Source organism: Drosophila sulfurigaster, chromosome 2R (assembly GCF_023558435.1).
Source record: "Drosophila sulfurigaster albostrigata strain 15112-1811.04 chromosome 2R, ASM2355843v2, whole genome shotgun sequence".
NCBI classification, from domain to species: domain Eukaryota; kingdom Metazoa; phylum Arthropoda; class Insecta; order Diptera; family Drosophilidae; genus Drosophila; species Drosophila sulfurigaster.
Genome location: NC_084882.1, coordinates 6,845,202 through 6,866,349, shown reverse-complemented (window position 1 = coordinate 6,866,349; position 21,148 = coordinate 6,845,202). Strand labels below are relative to the sequence as shown.

The window sequence follows — 21,148 nt, the reverse complement described above, 5'->3', positions numbered from 1 at the left end:
CCGTGCATCTGCCATGAAAATTAAATTGACCGTAGCTGCTTAAAGTTATTAAAGTCGAAAGGCAGTTGACTATATATTCCCCAGCCCATTTTCACTAAGATAACATTTAGAAAATCCTTTCTTGCGTCTTAAGTGCTGCAACTATATCGACCCTCAGATACTCTTCTATTATACGATTAATAGTTGGATTTTAAGGGTGAAATTATTAATAGATATACAAATATATGCATAGGAAATTTGAGAAGTGATAGCATTTATAACATTGCACTACGAAAAAACAAAATATGATCTTTATAGACCTTTAATGCTCATCACAGTTCGGATATGCTGAACGCAGTTCCCTTTTTGTCAATTGGCTGAGTCAGCACAATACTATGTGTGATTTTCACAACAGTTTTGGGCCCTTTTCTTGTGGCTTGTGGTACCTACATCAGGGGTCTGGGATGGTTCGATGGGGGAGGTCAATGGTTTGTTACGGTCTATTTGATGACACTCGGATGACATCAGCCATGAGACTTCTGCTTGTTGGCAGCTCATCAGATTGTCATATTCAATGTAAAAATACTCGAGCGTAAAGAATATAACTAATAAATGGATGCACCGATGATAAAAAGAATTAACAAATGACGAATTTCATATATTCTAATATCATCATCATTTTCTTTCATCATAATTAGGTTTTGCGTGTTACTTTCACTTTTTCTCTGTTTACTCATTTCCCTTCATTTTCCATTGCATACCTTTTGCGGTGACGCAAAATTTTTCGTGCCGACTTCGTTTGCTGATTAAATCTGCACACACTCACAAAAACACACATACACAGGCGGTGAATTTTCTTACTCTTTGTTCTTTGTGATTTTCTTTTAGTACGAGAATTCTCTCATTATTGTGCCTCGTGTTTACTTTTAATTTGGTTAAATGAGGCATAAGTGAGCAAATTTTTTTAAGTGCGTTGTAATTTTTAATGAACTTTAAGAATAGCAGAAAAACGTAAAAGAAGAAAAATATATGCATAAGTATGTATAATAATAATAAGACAGATAATCAGGAAAATGTACAGAAGCGTTATGGTTTGCACTTTACGTTTGCGGTGTTCTCAACACTGGTCTTTGAACAAGTGCTGAGTACAAAATGGAATGAAAGTTGGTTTCTGACCTTGTTACACAAGATCAGAAAAAATCAGAGAGTAGTTAGATTATTTCTATCTCGTATCATATCTATTTTCGATCTTTTATTATTGTTATTACAGATTTGTTATCATATGTTTGAAGATCTGTTTAAATATACACATTTTACATTTTATAAGTTTTTGAAAAGTTTTACTAATTTAATTTAAATTGTTGTGTCTTTACAGGTACGTTGACTGTTTCTGTAAATGCTGACTGATTTAGAAAGTAGGTTTATACGATTCCTATTGAATCATTCACTCCAATTTTAAATAGGACAACCCAATTTAATTTATTCTTAACTTGTTGCTGACACCAATTATTTCGCATATCAATTTCAATTCAATTAAAGAATATGCACATATATATTTTTATTGTTTCTGGCGACTTTTCATTGTCGTTATATTGCTATTGTTATCATCGACTTGTTGTTGCAAGTTGTATTATATTATTTTTGCCTTGTTTTGACAGAGGTAGCATTGGCAAGCTTCCAGTTGGCAACTCTGTTTTTTTTTATGTACTGTACTGTTTGGCAACCCTAATCGCAATGGCACATTAAATGTGACAGCTAGATATCCAGAGTTACCACCAGCAGTGCTCTGTCAATGATTACGTTTGTATTTTTGCATTTTACGCCAGGCTAATTTCAATTTTAAGCTACATTTCACAATAATTGTGGGTCGAAAAAAATGTGAATGGAATCAAATGAAATTGAATTAAAAATAAATAAATTGAATGAAAGTTCAAGTTTTTTGTTTCGTATGTAGGCGAGAGAGAATTTATTTTCCTTGTGCATAATTCAATTAAAAATTGTTGTTCACAACAACTCGATGATGGCTGCAATGTTTTGTACATAATGGAAAAAAGTCATGGAATATGTTAGAATGATTTACATGGAGATACAGGACGTATATGGTGAAATGTATAATTAAACGATGTCAGATATGGCAAGATGTACTACTATAACCCATTACTAATAATTTAAAGGAATACAGGTATTAAAAACACGAAGAGATTAATTTGTTGGCTCTAAAGGGGATCCACATAGTTCCTTTCCGTTTGGGTCTGTCAACGGGCACAAAAAATGCCAAACATTGAGCAAATGTCAATTAACTTTCAACGACAAAGACACCAAATATACAAATAGTATGGGAATAAGTAAGTTGATAATGGTTGGGGATTGAATGGATCGAGAGAATTGAAGCGAGAGAGTGAGAGGGAAAGGAAAGGAGAACTGGGTCCAACAGTCAACAATCAAATTCAAATTGATTTTTAATTAATTTTCGTCACATTTTTCTGAACTCTGAAATGAATGAGAATTGCTGGCAATTGCTGCTGGCCTTTCCCGTCGTCGTCGTCGTTGTTGCTGACGATTGATTCGATTGACTCTGTGGGGGCGACGATGACACTGGGCGGTGATGAGAGTGGGCGTGTGAGGTTGTGTTGTCAACTATTATAAATTCAATTTATTTACGTGATAGAGAAGACCGCAAACAAAAAATATAGACAACAAGAGAATTCTGTTAGTTTATCTCGTATGGTTGCGTTCAACAATAGAAACTGGCAATAAGCTGGGTAAGGTGTAATGCTATAAGAACAAAAAGCAAAGCAGCTATAAATACCATCAGTTCACTGGATAAAATCCCGAAGATTTATAACTTTGAATTTAATTATTGTGATAATACAAATTTAATGAAATATTGGGATTCAATTAACATATATTGCGAATTAAATATGGCAATGTGTTATGCTAAAGTAGATGATGAACTCAACGCGAATAATACAAAATTCGATTTCAACTAAGTGGCATTACACAGGTACTTGAATGATGCACTATACGTGCATATACTATATAATATGATGCTTTGGAAAGGCTGGCAACCCTAAGTATCTGACGTGCATTCACATTCACAACTGCACTCTAAACACATTCTCGCTTTGAGGCACTTGAAACTTCATTGCAGAATGTCTGGTGGAGCACTTTACATATGTTTTTTGTTATTGCGAATTGTAGAAAAAACCTACTGTAAAAGCGTGTAATCGATAAAAAGTTGATAAAGGACCGACAAAATGTACTAACTGAAATTTATGGTCATGTTATTTAAATAAATGAGTTGACAACAAATTGACTAAGTCACATGTACTAATTTTAATCAGGCCTCCAAACTAATTACTTAAAAGAATCAGGAGTAAACTCGTTTAAAAACAAAAGTAGTCTATTTTCAACAGCGCGATACCCGGTATCTATTTATTATACCATTTTTATATTTGCGAGGTTTAATGGCTAAGAGTCATTAACGCAAAGTTCTCTTTCTGGTTAAAGTTGCCTTTACCTTTTGTCTTACCGGGTATTAGAATAGCAAGCAGAACGGTTTTCGCTTATAGGGGGTCAGCGGAAAGGGGAGAGACATCAGCTTAAGCTGCATGTTAGAGCGCCACTAACGAGCGTCGTTGCCGTAAGATTAACATCTTGACGATCGTTGCGCTACAAGCGAAGCGCTCACTGCCAACTCTGCTCCATTCCGCTCCCTTTTTCTCTCTCTCTCTCTCTATCCCCCGCTCTTTCTCTCTCTCACCGATCTCTTACCCCAAACAAAGTCAAACTTGTTGTGCAGTTAGGCAGGTCGTGGCCGGCTCTAAATTTTAGGCCAAGCACACATTCACAAACACACACAAAGAAAGAGAGGCGCACATGTTTGAGAACGATGCTATAAGCGTTCGGCCGTCGCGTGCGGTGAACGAACTCCAAGCTGTTTGACGGGAACACAACATTCGCAACAGCGGTTAGAGCGAGATGGCAGTGTGACCGGGTGCGGTTAGCTCTTCTTGTCGCTCTAAGCTTGACTTGCAGCTTTTTTGAATGTCATTGTCGAGGTAAAGCGCAAATCGTGGTGAGCTGAAGATGAGGTGTGGGGGGTAAGGGTGAGGTGAGATTGCTTGCTCGTTCTCTTTTCTCTATTGCCTTTGTATTGTCTTAGTTTGCATAAGCAGCATCGTTGGCGGCTTTAGCGGCTGTTGTTGTGGTAGTTTCAGTTGTTGTTGTTGGCTGTTAGTTGCTTGTGTGCTAATTTCTCATATGATTGCCGAGCATTGAACTTGTGCGCTAAAAAGAAAATACAAGCACACACATAAGAAGAGTCTGCGAGAAGAGCGGAAGAAGCAGCATTTATTGTTGTTGCAATGTTGATGCAACATGTTTATGGCAACTTGTTGAGCACGGCATGGCATGTCTATTACCGTTAGAAGTTAGTGAACCCTCAGAGCATGACCATTTGATCGGTCCTCATGTTTCCTATTCTATTGGTCTGCCTGACGCTTTTCCGTCACAATTTTCCAGCTTATGAGATTGAAAGAGCAGCAGCAGCAGCAGCAACAGCAGCGGCAAAAGCAACTAGCAACAGCCTCCTTCAATTTCTTGTTCTCGTGCATGAAATTGTAATCGTCTTCAATGTTGTTGCTGGTCTTATTGCTTGCTGTTGGTAGTTGTTGTTGTTCTGCTGCTTGTTATTATTATCTGCCTTCTTTTGACACTCCTCCCTGATATGTAGGGACTATGGAAACTGGCTGTCCAACGACTGAGCCGAGCCATACCGAACTGAGCTGAACTGAACTCAACTGAAGTTTAATATGTAATTTAACGCCTTGTTGTTGTTATTGTTTTTCTTTTTTCGTGCTTTGTAAGGTTTTCGTTTCTCTCTCTGTTCTTCTTCTTCTCGACATTTCGCTGCGTGCTCTCGATTTAGTTTCGAGTTCTTTTTTAGTTCTCGACTTAATTTGTTTAGTCACACTTTGTTGCAGAAGTCAACAAACTCCACATGGGTTCAACGTTACCTAATAATAATCATACCATCATCATCAGACAGCGTCAACGTGTTATATTTATTATATTTTATAATCTTTTTCTGTTTTATTTGTTTATCATCATTATTATGTTAAGAAGGCGTGCAGATCATCATCCCATCTAGTTTTTTATTATTAATGATTTTATCAAGTTAATTGTGAGTTTGGGAGAAATGTGATACATCTTCTAGACAAAGGCTAAACATATTTTGACTCATGGTTCTTCAAAAATGTATGTAATTTTCACAAATATCCCAAGAATAAAAAATTTTTACAATATTTTCGCTAAAATCTTATTGCTTTAGCATCTTTTGCTGAATAACTTTAATCTATGCTCTACAACAAATTACATTTTGTTTTCGTAATAAAGAACTCATAACTTCATACAACCTGTTAACTTTTAGAAATATTTGGCAACAGGAAATACAAACTCAGATACCCACACATACATACATAAAATGGAATTTGATAGTAGAGTTGCATTTCTCTTGAAATTCATGACCAAAATTGCAAGAGATATTCTCCAAAAGATAACTGCGCTTTTCTTTGCCTGACTGGCAATGCCGCCCGAACAGTTTCAATGGTATAAGAGTGTATAAGAGCTGACTGGGCGCAACAGTTTTCTCACGCTCTCTCCCTCTGCCGCATGCTATTTCGTGTTGCTGTGGGGTGTTCTCGGCTCTGCCGAACGTCAACAACAAGTGTTTTTCATGGGCGCTGAGTAAACTCTACACAACTTGCTCTTGCACACACAATGTTTCTCTTCTACTTAAGCAGCGGCGCACAGTGTACTAAAATGTTGAGAGAATATGTGATAATAGAGGTTTATGAACGTAACTTGGTTGAAGTTGTGCGCGTAGTCGTGTAATTCGTTCGTTTCTCATACGATTCGTTACCACTGTGCTTCGTTAGACGTTGCATTCGTTCAGCCGCAATCGGACAAACCTCTCGCTGACATCGTCGTTCATTCGTTCGTTCGCTGTCGTCTAGCGACTCGGCTGTGGCGTCTGTCGGTTTTTTTGTTGGTTCGGCACAATTCGTATCGCTAGTTGAAAATCAGTTCGCGATGGAACTTTGAACACAGCGGTTGGTTCTCCCGTTTCCGTTTCGTACTCTCGCAACATCCGTTAAGCGTATCGTAACGTATTTATCGCGAAAAATTGTCGTGTTTACATTATTATTTATGAAATTATTGTGCAATTTATGTGTAAATAAAAGTGAAATATTTTAAATGGCTGAAAGCCAGAATGTGGTATAATAATTTCCGTACAATTTATCTGCAATTGTCGTGCCTAAGAAAGTTACCCAAAACCAAACAATAGAGAAAATTTAATAACAAAGAGAAAAATACAAAATAAAACAAAATTAAATCGAAAGATAAAAAAGAAAGAAGAAATATACTCGCGGTGCGTGTCATTTAATTGATTTTAAGGATTTCCCAATGCAAAGTAAATTGAAAACATCGTCGACATCAGCAACAGCAACAGCGTCAACGACATCGTCATCGCCATCGTTACCGTCGTCGCAGTTGCCATCGTGTGAGGATTAAAACTGCAGATTATATATATGCCCATACATTGTGTGTATAAAGAGCATCTCGGTGTCATTTGGAACACCTCACACATATCGCTCTTGCGGCCTGCGTGGCACGTTTGATGAATGCGGCTTAAATTTAATTGAAATGCGCGTCTAAATCCCGAAACCCAAACAGCGTACATACATATATCATCCAAAACCTAAGCCGCAAATACGGAATTTCATTTTGCAACAATCTACAAAACTGAATCAACAGTTTTATGAGCATACTATAATATTGCTCTGAAATCAGAAACCAAAGTTCCAACTTTTTTCATATTGTGTTTATATATACAAATTATAAAAAATAAAGAAATATATACTGGCAAAGCTTATCTTACGCCGCCCGGATAATAAGTGTGAACCACAGAAACAACGCGATATATAATAATAAGCGCAACCACAGCAACAGCTACAACAAACAGTGATAACAATACCAACAAAATGGTGGTTTTAGAAACTGCCAGCGCCCTTTTAGGCGGACCTTACGCCCAAGGCGCCCCTGCCCTTAAAATGGTGCAAAAGCGATACATTGGATTACATCAATGGCTGGGACCAATACGCAAGGAGCTGAAGGAGCATATTGTAAGTGAAATTCATCTGGAATTCAAAACGATATCAGTGAATTGAAAGCAGAGTTCATACTTAAATGAGTCATTACTTACTTACGACAAAAAACAGAACCCTATGTAATCAGCGGGAAATTCTTAAAAGAAAGATAAAACTGTTGTGATTTCAACTAATATTGTGTTCAGAGCATAGCAAATCTAGTCGGTTTCTTTAGTGTTATTCATTAAGCGACAAAAACAGAATACTTTTAAAACAAAGATAAAGCTGTTGCGATTTCATAATAAGAGCACAAATCTACTTTCTTTAAAAAGTATTTATACATTATACCTCACACAAATTCAATTTCAAATTTCATACTTGAATTCTTATGTAGTTTTCTATTTCTGCTACTTTTTTTTGACACACCTGTCTCCCCTTTTGCATTTGTTGTTGTTTGTGTCTTCTTGTTGCCGTATTTCTAATTATTTCCGTACATTGTTGTTGTTATTTTACTTGTCACAGTCCTCGCCTTTCGCCTCCTCTCGATACATGCTCCACAATTTTGTTGTCCATTTCAATTTCGATTTCAAACATTTTCACATTGATTGCGTGTGCTTTTGTTTGTCTCAGTTCTTATTGTTGTTGTTGTTGTTATTGGTGTTGTTATTGCTTTTGCTTTTGCTGTTGTTAGTTTGCATTGATTGATTGACAATTTGATTGATTATATGCCAAAATCCCTTTTATACTCTCTCCCCCACAAACAATATCCAGCTGTAATTGTTGCACACTTTCTGCACACTTTTTCGATTATAAACAAAGGAAAAAAGCAAACTGAAAACGGAAAACTGAAAACTCCAACCACACAACTTTTGAAGCTTGTTGCAATTGGAAAAAGGTAGCTCAGATTGCAGATCGAGTAAGTACCTCAATGTCTGGTCAAGACTAATGAGCACACATTAGTCATTTTCGGCTTGCCTGTGGATGCCTCAGAGCTGCTGCAACTAGTAAACAGAATCCAATGTATGCCCAGCGGCAGCTAGCTTATTAGAAGAGTTGCGTTTTTCACCAGGAGTAGAACGATGAGTAGTAGGGGGAAAAGGAGTTGATTGTGCATCAGGTGCAGAGGAGTCGAGAGGAAAAGGTAGTTTATTATGGCAGGTCGATGGGAAGCTAGAGGAGTGTCTTTAGGCTTGTGGCAGTGGGCCTAATTAATGTGTGTGCAGTAAATTTATGACCAGCGGCTTAAGCAGCTTATGAATTATGCTTTTAACGTGGCCCGCCACAAGGTAGAGGAGAGAGAGAGAAGACTGTTGTTGGGGCTGACCAACATTACCTGCATTCTCTGCTTGTGAGAGTGCATTTTCCGATTGAGTGATTTATGCGCTTGAAAAATGTGTACGTAAAGTGCGCTCGCCTAGAATAAAACACCAGGCAACTCACATACGCATACACACACGTACACGCACACACCTCATTAAGCTGCAACAAATGGTGCATGCCTCACGCCTTCTCAGCTGCAGTTTGTAATCAATGGATTAGTTGCTGAGACTGAGATTAAAAATCGTTTAATATTATGTAAAATGCTCGCATTCTCTTTCTATTATTTTCCTTTTTCAACCATTCAAATACATCTCGTTACGTATACGCTATGTGTGCCCCAACCAGAAGTGCTCAGGTTACACAATTGACGCACTCCACAGCACAATTGTGTGTTGCCGAGAACTTGTGACCTGACATCATTGCGATGTCATTATCAAATGTCCGTATCATTTTCCATTTCTATCCTCAACCGGAGCAGTTGAAAGACTTCTCTCACTTACTACATTGATTTGGAGAAGAAATCGATATATTATTTTATTCAATTATATTCCATTTTAGTTAACCTAAAAAGATCCGACTCGAGTAGCTCTATTTACTTCTCTTAAAAGTATTGTCAGCTTTCTTTCAAGTTGATTATTATTACCTTAAACAGTTAAGTCTTTTAGACTCTCTCACTTTTCTCTCACTGTCGCATCTTTATTTTGACCTGCTTAAAGCTGAATGACCACAGATTGTATAGCGACAGCTGTCACTCGACATTTCCCCTCGGCCAAAGATTGTGTCTGCTGCAAGTGGCCAACTTCAAGCGACTTGCACAGACTGATTGACTGACTGACTAACTGAATGACCTGTCTAAAACCATCTAGTGAAAAGCCAGTTGCACAAGTTGTAAAACTTCACACAAGTTAAACACTGAAAAGCTCTTCAGGCGACATCCAAAAGATGCTTTTTAAAATGAAGAATAAAAATAATAATAGGAGAAAAATGCAGAGAAGTAGAAAAAATATATGCTGATGAGCCTTCCAGTTTTACTCTTATTCTAAATTTTGCTTCTGCCTGAGCTTCCTCCAGTTTCATTCACGCTCCTTCATCTCTGTGTGGTCCTAACTAAGTTTCTACTGCGCTTTTCGTCTCGCCAGCTGAGGACCTTCAACGCCTCTACTATCCATTTAAATGTTGTACAAATTGTCTCATGATGCTTGAGGCGCTCTTCAGCCTGTCACAGTCTCTCTCCTTACTCTCCTCTCTTTCACTGCTTCTTCGTTGTTCATCGAAGTGCAGTTCATCGTTCTGCTCCACTGACGCAGCTCGAGTGCTTCTCTCTCTTTCTCTCTCTCTTTCGACTCTCTCGGTTATGCTTTATGGAACTGCAAGTGCGGATTCTTCAGACTTTTTTTCTTAGCTACGTTTTAGCTCCCACTCTCTGCCATGCATCGCTGCTGCTGCTGCTGTTTTTTCTTAGTAGTTGCCACCAACAATTAATACACGCAACTTTCTATTAAATTAGCTCAGAAATGATCGTGGACTTGAACACAGATCTTCTTTTTTGCCATCTCAAGAGCTGGAAGTTATTCGTTTCTGCTTTGCTTGTCGTTCTTAAACGTTTAATCTTAATTAAAGATTACTCTCATTTAATTATGAAAAGTATTACTAGTTGAACAATAAAAACACACTCTTAATTTTTACAAATAAAAAATAAAGTAACTAGTTTCACAGTCGAGCACACTCAACGTAGTTTTCTAGTGTTTGTTTGCTTACTGGGTAATTTGCTTTTCTTTTGTTTGTTTCTTCCTTCTTCCCATATGCATTATCACTATTCGCTTTCGCATTCTCAGAGGCATTGCTATTCATGTGAGGTTTTTCGCGCAGCTCTGAGTTTTTCCTGCGCTTTTCATAAATTAAAAGTTAATAAAAGCCGCAGGTAGCTCTAATTTATTTTTAATATTTATTTTTATGTTCGCCGCGATTCGCTGCGTGCAAAATTGCAAAAGATTTTTGCTGTTGGCAAAAAGGGGGGATTTTGCCTTAGCTTCGTATTATGTGTATGTGTGTGTGTGTGTGTTTTTTTTTTTTTCTTTTTTATTCATTTTTAATACGGCGAGCTGAGAATTTTGTTGCTCCTCAACGTTGTTGCTGTTATTGTTGTTGGATTCGGTGAAAATTGCTGCAAATTAGGTATCACAAAATCTTTCAACGTCTCTGTGTGTGCGTGTGTGGAAATGTGATTTTTTCCTCTTGTTTAACGAGCTCATGCTCAAATGAATGTGCAGCTATGTTTAGGTCGAGAGATAAAGAATGCTTGAGATAGCGGATTATTTTGCTCGGATTCAGTTTTTGGTCAGGTGAAAACTGGAGCACGGCTCTTGAGAGAAATCTCACTAGCTGAGGAAACTAACTAGTTGTAATTGTGGTGGATCTGCAAGAAAAAACTAGAGAAAAAAAGATCAGGTCAATTTTAGATTGATTTTTTTTAACTAAGAGTTTGCCAGGCATGAAATCAAGTTCAGAAACTTCATCAAAATTAAATTTGTATAATTGCATTTCGTGAAATTATGTTTGAACAAACATAAAAGTTTGTGTTTATTATTTCAATGGAATTTGAAAAGCATAATAAAGTTGTTTAATATTTTATTTATATACTCGCATATATAAATTTCGTCTCTGTGACTGATTGTTCATATTTCCCAATAAAGTTTCGTCTTGCTTAAATCCAATTAAAAAGCGTTGCCAAACACACTTCGAGACAAGGAAAATGCCGAAGTTTTCCCATGCACCTACTTCGCCAACTTCCATCTTCCATCTACTACCTGCTGCACACTCATCCTTGGCTCCAGCCTCGACTTCATAATGACCTAATCTTGGACAGAGACCACTTCTGGCTTGACTAGTGCTTGGCCAACTTTAATGAACTTAACTCAATCCCAGTCGCAATTGCAATGGCAATCGCAAATGCTATTGCAATCGCAATCTCAATTCGAATCGCTGTTGCAGTCCACAGCTTTAGCACTTTTTTAATTAATTTTCTGTCAACGCTTGCGAAAAATCCAAGCGTTGCGATAATTATGGCTTTTTCTTTGCTTTTCTAGTCCGTGAGACACGTGTTTCATTTTCTGTTCAGGTTATTAACAACAATATGTGTTCTGTTTGAAACAGCTTCAGTTTATAGCCCTTTATTTTGCCCCTAAAGCTGCTGCAAAGGCAACTGCAACTGCATCTAGAGCATGTGACTTGATTATCTTCTTCTGCGCTCAATTACAAAATGGCAACAAAGTTTTCTTCTTAATTTTTCTCAAGACGAAAGTCAAACACAATTTGTGTTGTTCTTAAGAAAAAGTACCCCGAAATAATGTAAAAACTAAACTCGACTCGACTCGACTGGACTTGACTTGACTTGACTTTACAAAAACTGGGGTCCGAGTGATGGACATGGCTTCTAACTTCAAAGAGCATAAGTTATGTGAACCCAAATTGATGTGAAGTTGGAGCTGAGACAACCAAATATTGTGTAAGTTATAGGGAACGGAACCAACAGAGCAAGTCTTGAATTCAACTAGCAGGAAATTAAGTTAAAGTCTAAATAACAGATTGAAAGTTCATGTCTATGAATCCGATAGACTCAAGTTGAAAATGAAATTATTGAAATCAAGACTTTGCATAAGGTGACACATAAATGTTTTGTAGTGACATTCAACAAAATTCTCATAAATAGAGACGTAGAGCGAAGAGAGAGAGAAAGAGTGGGAAAGACAGAGAGAGCACACAGAAAGTTTAGCGCAAATAATGAGCCAAAAAGTTTCGAGTTCTCAGCTGCAAATTAGGTTAATTAAAAACCGCTCGAGGTCTCCCTCTTTTTATCTTCCTCTCGGCTTCTCGCTCACGTAAGTCACACTTGGAATCTTCTCGCAGACACACAACACACACACACACAGAGAAAAGAGAAGAAAAACGAGAAAAGAATTAAAAGCTGGCAGCAAACGACACTGAAAAGTGCGTAGCAAACTTTTTCAATTAAAGTTAATTTTTTTCGCTGCTTTAAACGTTGTCAAAAAAGCGGCACAAATTGAATTTTGATCGATATATAATGCATGGAGAGTGTCAAAAGTGGCGGCTGAGAGGTAGTTGGCTGCTGCCATCAAGGGAATATTGTTAAGGAACAGAGCCGAGCAGAGCCGAGCAGGCGAACATAGCAAAATGACAGCAAATTAGCAGGCAAAAAAGGTCACACCAAAGTGGCAATTGACATAAAGGTTGGAAAAGGAGATTGCCACCGACAAAAAACAGCCAGAGGCAAACACAAAAAATGCCAGAGCTTAAAGTGTGGAGCGAATGCTTAACGAAATGTATTTCAAGTGAATTAAAGTTGATGTATAGATAAAGCTAATCAATCTATAAAAAAGTATAGTTATTGATTAATACATTTTTATTTAGATATATTCGGTCGATATCCGGCAGCTGGATTTGGAAATATGCTGGCTGGCAGCGCGCGTTGCATTTAACAATCTATTAAGCTAGTCACCTAACGGAATACAAACAGATTGCCTCCCCCCGCCCACCGCCACACTCGCCGCTTTATGTTGCAACCCCCCTTCTATGCAGAGTAGTGTTGGCTGCTCTTCAAACAAAACTCAAAAATTCCGATGGGAACCAGACAGGCTGTTTCATTCCTGCCTCCCCCTTACACCACCCCCCACCCACCCCACCGATGTGTTGGGTCTCTTCTCCCGTTTACAAAATGTTTGACACATAAAACGCAGCGCAGTGCCACGCCCCGTTTCCCATCCCTTGGCCCATGCTGTTGTTGCCTCTGCCGCTGCTACTGCTGTCTATGGCAAATTGTAAAACATGTTGAACATTAAACGAAACGACGATAAAATAAAAAAGAAGAGGAAAAAATCAAGTAAAATAGAAAATTCACGCGCGAGTTTATTGAACCGCAGAGTGGATAGAAGAGTGCTGGGCGGGGAGTGGGAAAGGTGGGAGGTGGGAGGTGTGAGGTGGCTGAGACACACTCGACCCACACACACACACACACACACTCGCAAATAGCGTGTGCCTCCCCCCCCCATCCCCTCGTGGAACACCCGCACAAGACTCACTCGCTGACTGTTAAGTACACACATCAAAATATTTGAATGAAAAGTAAGCAAAGTAGCAGCCTGCTAGCCACACTCGCTTACCGATAACTATACGAGTACCTATACCTATATCTGTAGCTAGAGCTATGCCCAGTTACCATTTCCAATTTCAATCTCCCCATGAAGCACTTGACGTTGGTTTGCTCCCAACTAGCAAACCATTTGCCGCAGCATTTTTCTCTCTTTTCATCAAATGCTGGGCATCATTTTAGTTCCGTCTGTCTTTCTGTCCCCCCTCAACTCCTCCAAATGGGACTACTCACTACGATAGTATGTTACAATACAGTATGGTACGGATTGGTTTTCCTGGGTTTCGGTTACGGTTACGTTTTCGGTTCGGTTCGGTTCGGCCTCTGGCTCTATTTGCCAGTTGATGTTGCATTTTGTGCGCTTCTGCATGTAAAATCGATAATTTTCTGCTCAAATGTGCAGAAAATTTCGTTGATGTTGTGTATATTTATTATATATGTTTTTTGCTCTTCTCCATATTTTTATTATTATTTTTTTTATTATTACACAGACACACCCTCCTCATTCTCGTATATATTTGTGAGGCATGTTTTGGGCATTTACCATATGGTGAAATTCATGATTCAAGTTGACGTTGGATTAAAATTATGTTTTAAAGGAAATTTATGATAAACAATTTTCAAAAATATGAAATAATAATAATAATAGCTGACTGACCACACTTTTTGTTGATTCATCAGATTATTTTTGAGCTATTCACGTTATTTACACATTAATTCATAAACCATTTAGCAGCGCGTTTTTATCAATGAAGTGTAACCAGCGACTTTTGAAGAACTTGGCGCAATATCAAACGAAAATTTTGATATGCCAAATAGATGGATAAATAATTGAAAGAGCAATCAACCAACAAGAGAGCAGAATGATGAACAAATTGTTGAGTTCAAGAAAATTCTGAAAAAGTAGACAAATATAAAGTATGGGGAAAAAAGGTCATAATTTCGTTTTGTTTTATTGTGTTGTGTTTTTTTTTTTCTTTTGCGTTTCGTAATCATTTCTTACAGTTTGTGTGATTTCGTGTTCCATTTATTTTATTTGAGTTTTTTCTCGTGTATTTCGTAAATGTGCGGTAGCCATGTCAATGACCCAGGGCAATGTGTGCCGAGTCTGGCTTAAAAACGTGGCCAAGACAACCGAGTGAAGTCAGCGAAAGAGCAACAGCCGCCCCAGCAGCTGTTTATGTTGCCTTTAAAGTTCTCTTCTTGTCTCATTTTGTTTTTTTTTGTTGTTTTTTCGCTGTCCATGTCATTTGAATATGTCTCACTTGAGATACGCCCTCTTAACTTTCTTATGCCGGTCGTCGTCGTTATGCGTGTGTGTTTGTGTGTGTGCTTAGCTATACGATTACGACTTGGCCAAGAGCTGAAAGTCAGTAAGTCAATTGTCAACACTTGAAATACATTTTGAACTTGCGTTGTTCTCCCGCTCTGACTCTGACTCTGACCGACTGCTCACAATATCGTATTGTTATAACCGGTTGTTGGCAATTCGGAAGGCGGGGAGCAAAAGAATATGTTGTATGTTTAATTCAAAGTTGATTGCACTTACAAATGAAATTGAGCATGTGCATGTAAATTTAATCTGACTGACAATGAAATACTTTAATCATGTTCTTTCTGATTTAATTATAACTGCAATTATTTCGGATTCACACTCTCAAGGTAAACAAATGAAGATGTGAAATCCCTTCGACCGAAAAGTCCGAAATAAACAGACCTTAATTTGGCCCACAGTTACTCGACCTCATTAGCCGAAATGATGAAACGTTTCTGCTGTCAACTGCAGTTCGTTCATGTTTTGGAATTACACAGTAAACCACTGGGTCATATCATAATCCCCTAGAAGATAGCCAAAAAACACAAAAATAAATAAAAGCGAATGGATAACAAGTGGTAAATAATTACAAATATTGTGTTTTCCATTATTTTAATTAGTGAAATATGTAATGCACTTTGTTTTGTGGTACGGCATTCTGAAAACTCTTTACCCTTGAGAGCGAGATCCACTATGAGGGGAGAGAGGGAAGGGGAGAAATAAAAATGTGTCTGAGGGAGAGAGAGAGAGTGATAGAGTTAGCTGATACAAAAGAGGAATAAGAAAGAGCCACAATAAAGTGGAAGTGGCAACATTTCCGGCTGCCGCAAAACTGTTTCCTGGCCAACGATAAAATACATTTTTATGCCAAAGCTAATGTACGTGTGTGTGTGTGTGGGTGTGTGTGACTAGATGGGTGGGTGGTTGAGGGTTGGCCAAAAGCTCGAAACAGAGCTGTTAATTTGCGCTTTAGAGTTGAAAGTGCCGCAGTTTATGGTGCTTTATATATAAAGGATGTATACACATAATACATATAGAATATATATACAAAAAAAAATTGTATATGTATGGTTTTAAATTGTCTGCACTTAAATTGAAATTAACGAGGCGTAAACTTTTTAGGTTAAACCCAAACCAGAGTCAGAAAAAAAGGATGCAAACGAAAATGAAATGAAACTTTTGCTTTAATTGGGCGCTAAGTGCAAAGCAAGAATGAAAAGAACTAGACTGGGAAAGAGAATAAAGAATCAGCATGATAATGCACGAATAAGCCGAACACTAAATGCTCTGTCAAAATGGCAAAGTTGAGAAGTGATTGGCAAACATAAATATGCGATCTACTATATCATCTGGATTAGAAGGCATCGCAACAAGTGCCCTTGATATACTCAAGGTAGAATAGACATAGCTTCTTTATGAATACGGCTTACAATACAATTTAAAAGCCAGCAAGCAGAAAGGGTATAATAAACGATGTGGGCTCAGCTAGTCTAACGCTATGAGAAGATTCCGACCAGCACTCTGGACGAACAGCAGAACAGGGCTAAAGTAACAGAACCGCCGAAACCAGTAACAGCTCATCGTGAGCTGTCAGTAAGAATTATTATGCTTGTAATGCAATGCACATCGCATCGCAGTATGTGCTGGTGTTGGGTAGAAAAGGGGCGTGGCTCAACTGACAGACAGAGCGAGAGAGTGAGAGAGAGAGAGAGAGAGTCGTGTCACACACCCACACGACAAGAGGACGCTGTGGAAATAAAAAGCCGCAAGGATTTATCACTCTGGCATCTTTGGTATCTCTTCTCTGGCTGGCAGGCTGGCAGTCAGGCACAGAGAAAGATGGAGACCGAGGATGGGAAGGAGTGCAGTTTGGGATGGAGGCAGACACATTTCATGCTAACAAGCTACGGCCCAAGCTACAAGCTGCGAGAATGCGTTGCATGCAACATACTTACCTTAGAGAACTCGAATGATGCGAGCGAACAAGAGAAGAAGATAGATACTATAGTAAAGTGTAAAGGGGGCAGAGGCAGGAGGATGCTCTTCGCTCGTCCCCTGCCATGCTGTCGTAGCATATGTAAAAGGTATTATGGCTAAAAGCAAAAATATTGCATTCGACAGTGCAATTTGTTAGCTATTTGAATGATGTCGATGTGGTGCCTGATGCTAAAAGGCCAACCAAAGCGATAGCGACAGCTACAGCAACAGCAACGAAGTCGAATGGAGTTGGAATTTTGATTCAGAGCGAAGAATACAGACTTGTAAATGCGTTTTGCGTTTGATTCGGTTTTTACTCGGAACTGTGTAAGTGTGTCTGTGATGTAGGATATGCCGCTGCTCAAGTTAATTGCAGCTTGTTGTGGTGTTAAACCAATTGACAGCTTATGCAAATACCGAAGTTAGATACTTGGCAACATCACTTGATAGTGGAGTATCGTGTACTCTGTGTGTGGCAAGGGAAACTCGAATTGACGCCTGCATTGAATTTGATTAATTCCTTATTCCTTTTGGCATTCATGTTTGATTTTTATTGACTATTAACAGCATTACCCTTGAGTCACTCATTTAAGCTTAATTAGCAATTTCATCACAATTAGCCATTGTTTAAGGTGCTGCCATAGTTACTGCGATGAATTTCTATAAACTTCTTTTTGTGCCCGAAAGTATTTGCATCACTTAGCTGCGCCTCATAATCTTAATTGTATCCAAAGCTTTCAGTTTACTGCCAAAAAGTGTTCAAGTGCAACTGCTCAACTTGGATTACAATTTATGCCAAACAAATTTGCAGCAAATTGCCAGGGTTACCCCTCACCCCCCCATTCCTGAACGCCGCCCTCAAATAAGCAACTGATATGCAAAGTTTTTGCTCATTTTGTGCCTTTACTCTTAAGGGATTATGAATGCGAATGAAAATTTTCCCAGTTCCCGTTTAAGGTGGATGCCATCGGGAGTGATGGGGGAGAGGTGGTAAAGGAGGAGGTTAGTGGAGCTGTTCACTAAGCGGGTTTGCCTTTCGGTCTGAATGATGAAGTAGCTGGTGCATAATTTGCTTAAATAATTCGCAAGTGCAAACTTCTGTAGAGAATTTTCCCATTTTATTTTTCATCTATTTTTCTGGTTTGGCCTGGAAATGGAAAACGTTTTATATTTGTTGTTTTTCGTTTTCGTTTCGTTTTTGTTGGTGCGACGGAAATGCTGCAGTTTCTATAGCTTTGCAAATTGCAATTTACAATTGAGAATGTTAATTGTCGAGCTGAGTTCATTTGTGTCACTCGAAAATGAGGAAATGGAAATGCTATACTGGAAAAATGTAGTTCAGAACTGGGTTAAATGTGTTCAATGATATTTCAGAGCGCACTGATGATGAGCAATTGGTGAGAATAATAAAATGCATTGTCAAGCAAACTCACATAATAGTTATGTTCGTAAATAAATGGGTATCTTACTATATGAATGCACTCGAAGCTCTAGCTACTTTTGGTTGGTGAAAGCTGGTCATGGCTAAAGCTTAATGCAATGAGCATTTAAAGTATTTGACGAGTTGCTGCGGTTCATAGAAGAATCACAGACGTGTGTGAGTTTCACTTTGGCTGACGTGTGACATACTTTTCTTTGTTAATTGTTGCTTTGAGAACGAAGTACACAGATTTTCAAAATTAACTTTTATTTAAACCACCTTTGTGATTTTGAAGTGATATTTCTTTTCACTCTAGTCGCAGTCTGTCTGTAGGAAATACTGACTTTTGAAGACTATAAGAGATGGAGTTATAATTTTGTAATATTACACCGATATACCAAATAAAGTCTTCAGTATACTTTAGTATTTTTACAGTATAATAATTTGGTATATTTTAAGTATAATACCGCACTGTTTTGTTTTCATTGAATGTGGGTAGCGATATATTTTAAGTGTGATAGTTAATCAATATACCAAATACAGCCTTCCGTATAATTTAGTATTTTTTTTAGCACTGTGGTATATTTTATTGCGTAATTTTGCATTTATTAAATGAGGGTAGAGGGTTTTTCACTGTCGAGCACACTCGACTGTAACTTTATAATGACTAAAGTTCCAGTTTTAGTTTCCCACTAGTTGCTTACTTGCAAAATGCCAGTCAGCGTGAAAAGAAACTCCTCTTGAACTGATAGATTGCCGAGGCTCACTTAAAGAGCGACTCTAAGGAGTCTAGACATATCTGACACACCCCGCTCGTCCCCCTCCAGCAGGCTATAAAAAATCCCCTATACCGATAAAGTTTATGCATAGCAAATGGGCGGCTTTTGGTTTTGTCTGACAAGCGTGTAATCTCAACATAAGTGGAAGACGCAAAAGGAAAGAGCTGAAGGTTTTCTTTTCGTTTTCCGTTTGTTTTTTTCTGTGTTCCCCGAGTCATTCACGTGGCTGCAACACGTGCCACGTTTGCTATCAGCTGACAGCCAGCCAGCCAGGCAGGCCTCGAAACTGTGGGGCGTTTCCTGTCAACATGTGTGACAGACTTTTCATGTCATCAAAATTCACTTTAAGTAAACGAGAGAGAGTTGGAAATTGGTTTTTCTGCAATTGCATTGGATAGGGGTGGCAACCCTTGCCTTGCCCTATCCTGCCACCTCGTGAGTTACTTAAGTTCTTGTGTTGTTGAAGTCTCGAACTCGAACTTGTGGTATCCATAAGAAACACATGGCCGGATTCTGCATTTGTCACGTGCCATTTTTGTTTGTTGTATTATGTTTGCTCGGTTTGCTTAGCTGCCCCTTGCAATCCTGGCAACAACTAACATATCTCCTCCCCCCCTTCAACCCCTGCAGAAGCTCCTTCAGCATTCGCTGTACTTTGACAAATAGCTAAGCGAAGATACTTTTGCGTTCGAGTGGTGGTGATGTTAGTGCGTGGCACAGCTGTGAACCATTGCTGTGGTCATGTTGTGTGTTGTGTGTTGTGTGTTGACACACACATCGACAGAAGGTAAAGGAAAGTACGCACATGTGTGAAATCACTTCACGAGCAAAGGGCAGTCGCCTCAACGGACACGGACACGGATACGGACGGACACCACGTATCTGATAGATACGAAACATATGATGCTGCTGCTTTTGTTGCTTCTTCTTCTTTTGAAGCCAAGCAGAAACAGCAACCACACAATTTATATAATGATGTCGCACTTTTGCTGTTAGCGCTCGCTCCTTCGTTCCTTCCAGTCTGCCTTTTTCTCTGCTCTGGGGAATATCAATTTTTGTTCTTGTTGTTTTTGTATTGGCAATAACTATTTATTAGATACATAGATACAAAGTATCTATGCGCCTGGGCAAGTGTGGAATCTTTTGGCTGTTATTGTTGTTCTTTTTTGCTTTGCGCTACTCTAAAATGCAATTTTATAGCTGTCAGGGGAATTTAACGCCAAGCGCGAAAATGCAGTCACTTCTACTGCCCCCCGCCGCTCTCTCTTGCCCCTCTCGACCGAGCGCGTGTCACGTTGTGCCTGCACCGCCGCATCGCCCCGCCACGCCCCCTTCCATTCAGCCGCTTTGCTTCACAATGCTTTCGCTGTCTTTTGTTTAGCTACGTTGCGCTACTTTTTGGCTAACGATAAAGTGTCAAGATATATTTTGTTGCCGCTGCCTCTGCATTGTTTTAGGGCTTGAATGGTGACGGAAAGGGGCGTGGCCTGACACTTGCATACAGTGTTTGAAAACGATTCTCAGCTACCATTTCTCTGTTTTATTCATTGCGTGCAAAGTGTAAACAAAAGCCAAAAGAAGCCAATAGAGGACTCAAAAAAAAACTATTCAAAAAATATTTTCTTTTTTTTAACTTTGTTTTTTGGGTAGCCTCACTGCGTGTGCACATAATAAAGCTTAGTAAATTGATGGTTGTTGCGCCGAAAACTGACAAGTTGCAATAATAACAGCAACAACAATGGCTGCAAGTTTTCGATGGTCATATTAGATAGAAGCTGAAAGATAGAACGAGCAACTTGAGTTCATATTTTGCCATATTGTTGGCTGCATGCAAAAAAGGGCAATAGAACGAATTTAGATAGATGGTTGGTATAGATAGATGGGATAGATAGATAGCTGGACGAATGGCCAAGTGTCTATATGTACATATATATAAGTCAGGCGAATCATTTATCAAGCCTGACCCAGCGCAATGCAGAGAATTCTCTTTGAAATATTTATGAGAAATTGTGATGGAACTGAAAGGTGAGAATAATGTATCAG

At 38.7% G+C, this 21,148-nt stretch overlaps 1 protein-coding gene across 9 annotated transcripts in view; it reads left to right on the top strand.

Moving 5' to 3' along the window:
* The window catches only part of LOC133838634 (maternal protein pumilio), a 190,668-nt gene that overhangs the window by 88,920 nt on the left and 80,600 nt on the right, over positions 1-21,148 (top strand). For 3 of the 9 annotated variants that reach the window (XM_062269800.1, XM_062269799.1, XM_062269798.1), the window contains exon 1: positions 6,069-7,166. The exons of 5 other annotated variants lie outside the window; for them this stretch is intronic. In XM_062269800.1, coding sequence (XP_062125784.1) covers positions 7,026-7,166 — 141 coding nt within the window. In that variant the 5' untranslated portion in view covers positions 6,069-7,025. Of the gene's footprint in view, positions 1-6,067; positions 7,167-21,148 lie in introns of those variants that run through there. One more of the 9 variants, XM_062269803.1, reaches the window with a different exon arrangement.